General features: G+C 43.4%; 1 protein-coding gene across 1 annotated transcript in view; it reads left to right on the top strand.

The window, feature by feature from the left end:
* Positions 1 to 9340, top strand: part of GALNT12 (polypeptide N-acetylgalactosaminyltransferase 12) — a 44083-nt gene extending 34743 nt beyond the window's left edge. The window contains exons 8-10 of the mRNA XM_023202867.2: positions 3992 to 4105; positions 5877 to 6023; positions 8905 to 9340. Of these exons, the coding sequence (XP_023058635.2) occupies positions 3992 to 4105; positions 5877 to 6023; positions 8905 to 9045 (402 nt within the window). The 3' untranslated portion in view covers positions 9046 to 9340. The remainder of the gene's footprint in view (positions 1 to 3991; positions 4106 to 5876; positions 6024 to 8904) is intronic.
* The last annotated feature ends 2986 nt before the right edge of the window (positions 9341 to 12326 follow it).

Below are 12326 nucleotides of genomic sequence, written 5' to 3'. Positions count from 1 at the left end.
GAAACTGAGGCTTATCTGGTGTTTCCATGTCCTAGTTTTTACTAACACCTTATCATATTACTTCTAGTCTCAATGACTGGACTAGTTCATAATTCCAAGTTTGGGAGTCTACAGAGGCAATAGTGGGTATAGGGGAGTCACTTCCAGTATTTCAAAAAACCTAAAACATGTTTTTGGGATGAGACCAGATAAAACGTCCAGTGTCTTTTGTTTTTGCTGGGAATGACACCAGCTTTGCGAGGTCTCCTCTGCTGTGATGTGTTGATCAGAAGTGCTCATGTTCCGTTCTGGAAGTCTTTGATAAATACAAAGCAGGATATTCGTGTGACATTCTATTTTCATTATGAAAATACTCAAACATATGGAAATGCAGAGAGAATGGCATAATGAATACCATCCCTGAGATTCTAGAATTTTCAAGATCCTGCCTCTCTTGCTTTCTCTCTCCTCTGCTTCACCTCCACATTTTCCTCTTTTTAAGCAAATCCCAGGCATTGTGTCATTTCTCTCCTCTGCATTTTATGCATTTTCGTAACATTTGGACATTATCTTACAAAACTGTAGAAATGAACAAGAATTTCTTGGATCATTTAATGTCTAGTTCTAATTCATATTCCCCCAACTTTTCCAGTTTCTCTTTAAGTAGCTGGCTAATTGAAATTGGGATCCAAACAAGGTGCACACATTGCATGTGGCGGTTGTGTCTTGGCTCCTAAATCTCTTTTAATCTAAGGCAGTCATCTCCCTTTTTCTTGTTAATAGCTTTAACTTGTTGAAAAAACAAGGTCAGTTACCTGTGGAGTGTCTCACTCTTGCAATTACTATTTTTTTCTTTGTGGTGTCTTTAAGTTGTGCCTCTCTCCCCCATACTTCTGTAAGATAGAAGTGAGTTCTAAAGGTTTAATTAGAGTCAGGATCCACCTTTTTGGCAAGAACTCTTCGTGGGTGATGTTATGTGTTCACGTTGTGTCCTATCAGGAGCATACGAGGTATGGTCATCTTTAGTGATAAGGTTGACCAGTGGGGTTCACAGAGTATCGCTCACCTGGACCAGTCATTATAAGACCCCCCATCAGCTTCTGTCTCATGTTTTTAGTAGCCACTGATAACCATTGCCTAGGCCCATTATTTCAAATGGAGTTGCCAAATGGTGATTTTTCTCTTTCATTTCTTCCACATTTATTAGCTGAAATTTTTCTGTAAAGAACACTCCCTCATTAACTAAAGCAATTTGGTATATGTGAGTTTTAGAATTCATACAGAAAAGGCATGACAAATTCTTTTTTTTCTTGAGACCAAATCTTGCTCTTGTCCCCCAGACTGGAGTGCCATGGTGCGATCTCAGCTCACTGCAACCTCCGCCTCCCGGGTTCAAGCGATTCTTCTGCCTCAGCCTCCTGAGTAGCTGGGATTATAGGCACCTGCCACCACACCAGGCTAATTTTTTTTTGTATTTTTAGCAGAGACGGGGTTTCACTATGTTGGCCAGGCTGGTCTCGAACTACTGACCTCAGGTGATCCGCCAGCCTCGGCCTCCCAAACTGTTGGGATTACAGGAGTGAACCACCATGCCCGGCCAAGGCATGACAAATTCTTATGTCTTTTCTTTATTTGCTTATTTTCAGAGTATGAGTTGGTATTTTAGTTTCCTCCAGTTGTATCTAGTGGGTTGTTTTTTGTTGTTGTTGGCTCATTGTTTTTTTGGCTTTTTCTCTTCTTGAGTGTCGTTATGAACTAATGGGTGTTTAAATAGCCAGCGTGCTTCAATCAATTCATCTTTTTTTCTTTGTATTGTTTTTTGAGACAGGCTTCTATTCTGTCACCCAGGCTAGAGCACAGTGGCACCATTGTAGCGCACTGTAGCCTGGATCACTGCACTCAAGTGATCCTCCCACCTCAGCTTCTCAAGTAGTTGGGACTGCAGGTGAGCACCACCACATCTGGCTAACTTTTTATTTTTATTTTTAGTAAAGACAAGGTCTTGCTATGTTGCCCAGGCTGGTCTTGAACTCCTGAACTCAAGCATTTCTCCTGCCAAGCCTCCCAAAGTGCTGGTATTACAGGTGTGAGCCACTGTGCCCAGCCCAATTCATCTTTTAAAAAAAATATTTTAAAATTGTTTTTGGCAAGTGGCAGACCCTTTATTTTGGCTTCTGTGGTCTTTGACACCTTATAGTGGCGTTGATAGCCTCCTTGATTCTGGCCAAGTTGTCCCATTTGAGTTTAAACATTTCCTGCCATTCCTCCCAGAAGCCCTGGTCCTTTGTTGGGTAACGGTATTGGGAGTCAGTCTGAATGCTGGTGGTGCCCGTTGCTATGCAGTGTCATGGCCTCCAGACCACGCAGTTTAACAGAAATATAATGAGAGCCACAGTTGTAACTTAATTTTTTTTAGTAAACATATTTTTAAAAAAGTAAAGTTAATGAAGTGTTTAACTCAGTATATCCCAAATAATATCACTTCAATATGTAATTAATATAAGTATTTATTCATTGAGGCATTTTACATTCTTTTTTCATACTAAGCCTTGAAATCTGGTGTGAATTTTATACTTATAGCATATCTCAATTTGGATTAGTCACATTTCAAGTGTCCAGTAGCCACAGTGGCCAGGGCCGCCACGTGGAATAACACAGCTCTAAATTTTTCTCATTGGGCAGAGAAAGGAAATTTGTATTTTTGAGAAACAGATCATGAGCTTATATTAATATCTGAAAATCCAATGTAGTCTTAAAAATTTTTCTTTGATAGCATACTCATATTTCTTTGTTCTTACCCTGAAAATCTTGGTTTTAAACAATATTAACATAATTACTTATTTTCTTTATCCTAAAATATATTTAAAATAGTTTCAAGATAATACAGTACTGCAGCTTAAGAGTATTATACTGAATGAGGTTTGTAATTTCTTTGCAGCTCAATTTGTTTATAGAATATATTTTATAGGTAGTATTTTCAAACATACCATGCTCTAAAGTGATTTAAATTAATTGTTTTTTTTTTCTGGAGGAGGGGAACAGAGTCTTGCCTTGTTGCCCAGGCTGGAGTGCAGTGGTATCATCTCAGCTCACTGCAACCTCCGCCTTCTGGGTCCAAGTGATTCTCCTGCCTCAGCCTCCCAAGTAACTGAGACTACAGGTGCACGGCACCACACCTGGCTAATTTTTGTATTTTTAGTAGAGATGCAGTTTTGCCATGTTGGCCAGGCTGGTCTAGAACTCCTGGCCTCAAGTGATCCACCTGCCTTCGCCTCCCAAAGTGCTAGGATCATAGGCGTGAGCCACTGAACCCAGCCTAAAATAATTCTTTCTCTGTGTCTATCACCTGCTTGATTTAGTTAGCTTAATCTAGTTCGAGGTAACAACCCAGGTATATTTGAACTTGTGCAACAGTAAGGCTGCCACTAATGAGAAAGGAAGAGAGAGGAGCTTTCAGGCAATGAAGAGTTTATCTCTCTGGTCCTCAGGCTTATCAACTTAAAATAGGGGTAAGGATTCTTGCTTATAGAACAAGGAAGCACTTTTTTTTTTTTTTTTTAAGAGACGGAGTCTCACTCTGTCACCCAGCCTGGAGTGCAGTGGTGCGATCTCGGCTCACTGCAGGCTCCGCCTCCTGGGCTTACACCATTCTCCTGCCTCAGCCTCCTGAGTAGCTGGGATTACAGGCACCCACCACCACGCCTGGCTAATGTTTTGTATTTTTAGTGGAGACGGGGTTTCACTGTGTTAGCCAGGATGGTCTCGATCTCCTGACCTTGTGATCCACCCACCTCGGCCTCCCAAAGTGCTGGGATTACAGGCGTGAGCCACCGCGCCCAGCCAAGGAAGCACTTTTAAAGCTAGAAGGTGCTGTGCAGACAAGACTCTTACCTTTGCATCTAGCTCTTGAAGCAGGCTGTCCTTTCATGCCAGGTAGCCTCCCCAGGCCTCGTGTGGCATCTGTTAGTGTGTAAAAATCTGGACCAAAATGCCACATTTATGTTTTATTTAGCTCCAGAACCAAGGACTGAAAGATTACTGCTTTGACTATAACCCTCCCGATGACAACCAGATCGTGGGACACCAGGTCATTCTGTACGCCTGTCATGGGATGGGCCATAATCAGGTAGGTATGAGCCTCAAAAGAGGAGAAAGCTACGTGTTTTGTTAAAAAAATTAAATATTTGAATTTTTTTCTTGTAAAAGTAATATTTGGGAAATATAAAAAGTAGAAGCCTGGGGTGAATGGCCAGACTCAGAGAGACCACTGTTAAAATTAAAATGTGTTTTCTTCCCATCATCTTTTATACATGACACATAGAGATTATGTGTTGTAAATAGTTGTCATTATGTCTGTATGTTTTATATTCCATCATTTCCATTCCCTTCATTATGCTTTTCTTATGTTATTAGATATCCTTTGAGAATATCATTCCTAGTGGCCTCTTGATATTTCATTTTGTACCTGTATTGCTGTTTCGTTAACTGGTTCTCTGCCTCCCTGTCTTTGCAATTATAAATAACTCTGCCTCTAACACCTTGGGTCAGACAGAAGGAAGGATAAAGTAACAGATCTGCATTTCAGATGATTTCTTTATAATTAATTGTTAAGTGGAACGATAGGTTTAATGCATAGGGCCACCTTGCAAGGTGGTGTTTAGGGACATTGCCTGAACTGGGGGCCCAGGTGTATCTGTCTGGTAAAGGGCTGTACTTTAGGCTGGGCAGGGGACGTTCAGTCCTGGGGGAGTCTGAAGACCAGAAAAGGACCTCCAGCGCTGGAAAGCAGTTGACAGGACCCTTGGAGGATGCAGGAATGGAGAGAAGTGTTGGTTCTGGGCCTCTGAAGCTTTGCCGTACTAAAGAGTTGTCAGACACCAGGAAACGAAGGGATGGAGACTCAAATGTTTTTTTTCCAATCTGGATTCACCCCAGTGCCACTTGAATGTGAAGCCTTCTTATGGTCAACAGTAAACTTTCTTAATTCCAACCCCTGCAACCTTAAATTATTTAGGTTTTCAACACTGTTTAGAACAGCCTTCCTCAAAGCTGATAGTACCTGAGTGCTACCATCAGCATCATCTGGGAGCTTGGAAATGCACATTTTCAGACTGATCCCAACCCTACCGAATCCCAGACTCTTGTTTTAAGCAGCTTTTCAGGAGATAATGATGTGAGAAGCCCTGCTTTGTGTGCCTTAAGAACACTCACCTGTGTCAGAATTTTTGGAAGGGGTTGGTGCGGTGGGTGGGTGTCTTGTCAAAGACACAGAACATGCAGCTTCCTAGGCCCCAACTCACACACAAGGAATCCTTATTCCGCCTCTGGGATGGGGCCAGCAATCAGCATTTTTAACAGGCACTGTAGGTAGTTCCTAGTACACTCAGGTAGGAAAACCGTTGTCTGGGAAGAACCAAGTTTTCCTCTTAGCGGTCACATTACCTACTTGTGCACAACACTTTATATTTTCTAGGAACTGTCAGATTGGGAGTTTGGGAGGAGACACTGAGGAAAAGGAGAGGAAGTAGCTAGTCAAGGTCACAGAGAGCCCCGAAGAGCTAGTGCCGGGATGGGTCCATTTCCCTTCCTCCCATCCCACACCAACACAGCATTCAGCACTGCAGGCAGGGGGTGACATGCACGAGCCCTGTCTCACTGTCTAGCAAGCCAGGTAGGCATGGGAAGGGCCATTTCCTCCACGCTCCTGAAGCACTGCAGTAGTGGTCCACTGAGGGCTGTAGGACGTGGAGGAACCCATCACACAGGCTCGTGTTGGTGGTGACGCGGATACATGACCCCAGCCACGCTCTCGTGATCCCAGGTTCTTGTCCAGTGATCTTTGCTCTTCCCATGTCAGTGGAATATGTTGTGTTACATGTTGGCTACCCCATTTTTAGTTTTTCGAGTACACATCCCAGAAAGAAATACGCTATAACACCCACCAGCCAGAGGGCTGCATTGCTGTGGAAGCAGGAATGGATATCCTTATCATGCATCTCTGCGAAGAAACTGCCCCAGAGAATCAGAAGTTCATCTTGCAGGAGGTAGGTGAACTCTCTCCTTCCTTCCTGCTGACGGTCCCTAGGCTATAAGGGAGAGTGTGAGAGTCAGACATTCTGTCTGGCGTAGTCCTGGTGAGGATCAGGGATGTGGTCACGCATGGACAGGAGCTCTGCTCTGGAAGACCTGGAACCTCAGCCCCAGTGAGCCTGGGGGGCGGTAATGGCAGGAGATTGGAGTCCCCTGGCACGCAGTGTCATAAGCACTGCCTTCCTTCCTCATTGTCCAGTCCCTTTCAGTCTTTTCCATTTCCCTTGCACCCCCATGAGCTGCAGGCATCGGCATGGAAACAGCTCTTACAAATGCATTCAGAGATGAAAGGGCTTTAAACGAGTGAGCCAAATAGCCCAAGTGTAAGGATGTTAGCCAAAATGTTAGATCCAGGTATAAGCCACCCCATCTCTCTAAGCCTTGTTTTTCCCAGGTCTAAAATAGGTACAATAGGCCAGGCACGGTGGCTCATGCCTATAATACCAGCACTTTGGGAGGCCAAGGCAGGTGGATCGTCTGAAGCCAGGAGTTCGAGACCAGCCTGGCCAACGTGGCAAAACCCCATCTCTACTAAAAAACAAAAACAAAAAATTAGCCAGGTGTGGTGGTGCACCCCTATAGTCCCATCTACTTGGGAGGCTGAAGCAGGAGAATAACTTGAACCCGGAAGGCGGAGGTTGCAGTGAGCCGAAATCATGCCACTGCACTGTAGCCTGGGACACAGAGCAAGACTGCATCTCAAAAAAAAAAAAAAAAAAGTGCAATAATAGCAGCCTTACTTCAGTGAGGATTAGATGCATAGCCAGAAATATTCTTTGGAAACTATAAAGCTCAATAGAGATTAGTTGTTACTTGTGGTATTATAACCAAGAAAACACCTCTGATGGAGTAGGCTCCCCGGATAGTCACAGTTGATTTGAAATTGAGGGTTGCCTCAGACCTGAGGGTGCTAGCCCCGTCACACTTGCAGTCAGCTTGCATCAGGACCTGTAAATCGATCATACCCTTTGACTCACTAAAAAGCACAAGAGGGAATAAATCCAAAGAAAATCATTCGAAAGAAAAAAATTCATTGTTTTTTTCATCTCCCTGGGCAGCTTTCACTCCCAATATACTGCTTATAAATGGGTTTATTCTACAGATGATTAACAGCTGGAATATGTTTTCCCGCAGAAAAATGTCACAGCAATGACATTTGCAGGCTGCCCAGAAAAGCCACACACCATAGTGTTATCTATTGGATACAGAAAAATAAGAAGGAAAAATACTTCTGCACACCCCAGAAGTCTCTGATCTTCTTGAATGTCCTCCTCTTCCCATCTTTCTCCCAACCATAGGCCATTATAAGCCCTCAAGGAATGGTAGTGGACACGAGAAACAATAAAATTAGTTTGACATATCAAAAATTTTATCTTAAATTTCAGTGACCATTTAAGGAAAAGGGAGTTTGTTTAGGAGGCTGGGAAGAAGGATACTTAATTGGATTATTTACCTTTCTTCAGGACACTTAATACTTTGATTCATATATGAAAAGGATACAGCTTGATTTATTATATTTCATCAGTCATGCCCTAAATATATATATAAAACAAATATATATTGAACAGAAACATTTGAATTCTGAAGGAAATGTCCCCACTTGTATTCACTAGACCATAATAGAAAGCTTGTTTTTAGTTCTTAGGGCTGGATCTTTTTTTTTTTTTTTTGAGACAGAGCCTTGCCCCACCAAGGCTGGAGTTCAGGGGTGCAATCTTAGCTCTCTGCAACCTCCGCCTCCTGGGTTCAAGCGATTCTTCTGCCTCAGCCTCCCTGGTAGCTGGGACTACAGGCGCATGCCACCACACCCAGCTAATTTTTTTGTATTTTTAGCAAAGATGGAGTTTCGCCATGTTGACCAGGTTGGTCTTGAACTCCTGGCCTCAAGTGATCCACCCGCCTCAGCCTCCCAAAGTGCTGCGATTACAGGCATGAGCCACTGTGCCCAGCCTTGTATTTTCTTATGTAGGCCTAAAAACCTCTGAAATGTCATTTCTTGGATTCTACAAAACATGAGTTTGGATTTTTTTGAATGAAAACACAAGTTCCATTTAGTGATATAAAACAGCACATCACAAAGGTTTTTCACCGATGTTGTTATTCACTCTGCCCGTTTGCTGCTCAGCCATGATTAAGTGCATTGCATACTGCTTATAACAGAGAGGCAGAGGGAAAAGATAAACCCCAGGCCTGAGAGACAGACTTGCTGAGATAACTGAGCAAGGGCTGACAGAAAGGAGAGAAGCAGGCAGTCATTAAAGAAGACCATCGTCTTTGGGGTTTGGGGATTGGCATGGGGCATATAACCCACTACTCACCCTAATGTGTGACAGGTGAGGAGTTCAGGCCATGTGGCCAAGTGACTGGCTTCCTCATCCAGCTGGTCTGTGGCTGAGCTGGGACTACAGCCAAGTTTCCACCTAAGAGAAAGAGATCACCTGTTTAAATACCTAAGAGAAAGAGATCACCCTGCACGGAAATGAGTTGACCTAAGAGGAGCGAAAGAGATTAACAAAGAATCTTTGTTCCTGATTTCCCAGAAGGAAGCCAAGTGCAATAGGGAGATGTAGGGTCTGACACATGCCCAGAGCAGCCAGCAGGTGGCACCATCGGTCCTGTGAGAGGCAAGCAGGACGCAGCCTGTACAAGCCTGGGACTCTGGTGCTCCCCTTCCCCGGGACAGTCCTGAGTTGCTGCGTTACACGGAAGACACTTACCCCTCAATAAAAATATTTCTAAAATGGTAAAAATCAGACCCTGATCTCTTTAGAACATGTTTTTAGGAAAAAGAGACTTTTCTGATGAACTTGCCTGTCATTCCGTTATCTTTTGTAGGATGGTTCTTTATTTCACGAACAGTCCAAGAAATGTGTCCAGGCTGTGAGGAAGGAGTCGAGTGACAGTTTCGTTCCACTCTTACGAGACTGCACCAACTCGGATCATCAGAAATGGTTCTTCAAGGAGCGCATGTTATGAAGCCTTGTGTATCAAGGAGCCCATCGAAGGAGACTGTGGAGCCAGGACTCTGCTCAACAGAGACTTAGCTAAGCAGTGACCAGAGCCCTCCAAAAACTAGGCTGCTCTGCTTTGAGGAGGGAATCATTTTGCCGTTTGTAAAAGTTGTGTTCAATTTAGTAAAAATGTGAATAAGCTTTGTACTTACTTTGAAAAGTTTTTAAATGTTCCAAAATACTCTATTTCCAAAGGGTAATCATAAGTTGTTAACCCTTGGTGTTTAGAAAATTAAAACCTTATAATATTTTTCTATCAAGATGTATATTTTACAGTCAAGCCTTTTACTCTCATTTAGCAAAAGGTAAAGATTTTATTTTGATATTTACAGAATTCCCAGGTGAGAAGATATCTGCATGGGTGGAAATCAGGTTCAAACAGCGTACTTTGCATTAACTGATTATATCTCAGCTGTGGGGTTAAAGTTTTCCCGGTATAGAGAGACTGACACTAGGAACACTGTATTGATTTATTCAGGTCCTTGAGATCTTCTAGATGTATTTTAAAAAGAATGCTTTTTGGTTATGTGTTGCTACCACAGTTAACACTCCATAATGTTCATGTCAGCCAAAGAGGACTAATCAAAGCTGAAATCTCAAAGAACAATTTGCTTTATGCTTTACTAAGCTAAGTAAACTTGACAGTGAACTTCTAACAATGCCTCACTGTAGTGTGGCTGGTTGCCTTTAGCAGCTACCACTATGACTTTAAAACATGTTTATGGCCGGGCGCGGTGGCTCAAGCCTGTAATCCCAGCACTTTGGGGGGCCGAGGTGGGTGGATCACGAGGTCAGGAGATCAAGACCATCCTGGCTAACATGGTGAAACCCCGTCTCTACTAAAAATACAAAAAACTAGCCGGGCGTGGTGGCGGGCACCTGTAGTCCCAGCTACTCGGAGGCTGAGGCGGGAGAATGGCGTGAATCTGGGAGGCGGAGCTTGCAGTGAGCCGAGATCGTGCCACTGCACTCCAGCCTGGGCAACACAGCAAGACTCCGTCTCAAAAAGAAGAAAACATGTTTATACCATTTTTAATTTTTATCATACAGTAGTGTCAGGGAGAAATGTAATGTTCTATATGAAATTCCTTTTACAAGTTTGTTCATTAATAGCATTTAGTAATTTAAATCAGCATTCGAGTTTGTGCTGCCACAACTGCTGTGAAAATTTCTCTGAGTAATTCTGGTTTGTGAATGATCCCAGATCAACCCTGAGATTTTGTAAACCTGATTAAGTCAATATGAATGATTAAAAAGATGTGAGAACACTGACTGCAGATCTTTGTTTTTGTACTGTAAACCAAAAATAAAATTCTAGCGCTGGGTGCGGTGGCTCACGCCTATAATCCCAGCACTTTGGGAGGCAAAGGAGGGCAGATCACTTGAGGTCAGGAGTTTGACACCAGCCTGGTCAACGTGGCAAAACCCCATCTCTACTAAAAATACAAAAATTAGCTGGACCTGGTGGTGTGCGCCTGTAATCCCAGCTACTCAGGAGGCTGAAGCAGGAGAATCGCCTGAACCCAGGAGGCAGAGGTTGCAGTGAGCCAAGATCGCACCACTCTACTCCAGCCTGGGCGACAGAGCCAGACTTTGTCTGAAAAAATAAAAAATAAAATTCTGGGGTCCCCCATCTGATGAAATGGGCTCCTCTCTTGGCCAAGAAGATCCCCCAAAACCCTGAAAAACTAGTTCAGGCCATGATGAGAAGGGGGCAGTATCCAGACAAGCCTCATTACCCTTTCCTCCCTTTGGAGTTTAAAGACAACTGACCGGCATTCACGTTAAAACACAGCTCTTAAGATGGACCAAACAGACTCTTTGTAGCAATACATACCAAATTCCAACCTGACTCTGGTGTAACATCCTATGACCCTGAAGGAAATCCAAGTATTTTGCCCCCAAATATATTTCATTTCAGAATATATATTCTGAAATGGCCCTGCAAAGCTGTCTTTTGCCAGCGAGAGCGGGGCGGGGCTGGGGGTGGGGAGGTTGAGGGGGGGAAATTTACATTCTGTAGAGAATCTCCTTCCCTAACTAGGTCTTTTCAGGAGAGTCTGACACTTTTTAAGGTCTGATAAGAGACCTTCACATCTATTCTCTCTGAAGCCTGCTACCTGGAGCTTCATCTACATGAGAACCTTGGCTTCCACAACCACCGGACACTTACCTTAGCTCAAGCTGACTTGGACTCTTCAGGCAGAGCTTAACTGTTTCAACCAATTGCCAATCAGGAAATCTCTGAATTCATCTGTGACCTGGAAGCCACCCCCCCCCCCCCCCCCCCCCCCCCTTCTTTAAGATGTCCTGCCTTTCCAGCCAAACAAGTTACGTCTGCTTATAACTTCTGTTTCCCTAAAATGTGTAAAATCAAGCTGTAACCAACCACCTTGGGCACATATTCTCAGGATGTCCTGAGGTCGTGTCACAGACCATGATTCTTAACCTTGGTAAAAAAAAAAAAACCTCTAAATTGAGACCTGTCTCAGATAGTTTTTGGTTTACAGGACCAATCAGATGGCAGCGATGAAGACACACGTGGAATTGATTAAAAGGTATCAGTTTGTGTCTCAGGCTCTTTTTGATATACATTCTCCACTCAGATCCTGGCAAGGACCAGTTTAACAATTACCCAGAAACAACTTGGCTTGGGCTGGCTCGAATCCATCTGATGCATCTTAACTTCCCTGTACTTCAGTTTCTTCTTTGGAAAAACAGGGATAATGAAATCAAGATATGGGATAGCTGTGAGGATTAAATAGCACAGAGCAGGTCAGGGCTTAGGCCCTGGTGTTACCAGAAAGGGATCTGGATCTTGGATTGCGCACAAGAAAGAATTCAGGGTGAGTCCACAGAGTAAAGTGAAAGCAAGTTTATTAGAGAAGTAAAGAAGCAAGAATGGCTATTCCATGGACAGAGCACCCCCGAGGACTACTGGTTGGCTATTTCTGTGGTTATTTCTTGATTATATGCTAAACAAGGGGTGAATGATTCACGAGTTTTCTGGGAAAGGAGCAAGGATTTCCCAGAACTGAGGGCTCCTTCTCATAGACCATATAGAGTAACTTCTTAGCATTGCCATGGCATTTGGAAACTGTCATGATGCTGGTAGGAGTGTCTTTAGCAGGTGAATGCATTATAATTAATGTATAATGAGCAGTGAGGACCACCAGAGGTTGCTTTCATCCCATCTTGGTTTTGGTGGGTTTTGGCCGACTTCTTTACTGCATCCTGTGTTATCGG

Source organism: Piliocolobus tephrosceles, chromosome 14 (assembly GCF_002776525.5).
Source record: "Piliocolobus tephrosceles isolate RC106 chromosome 14, ASM277652v3, whole genome shotgun sequence".
NCBI classification, from domain to species: Eukaryota; Metazoa; Chordata; class Mammalia; order Primates; family Cercopithecidae; genus Piliocolobus; species Piliocolobus tephrosceles.
This window is presented reverse-complemented; position numbering and strand designations above follow the sequence as displayed.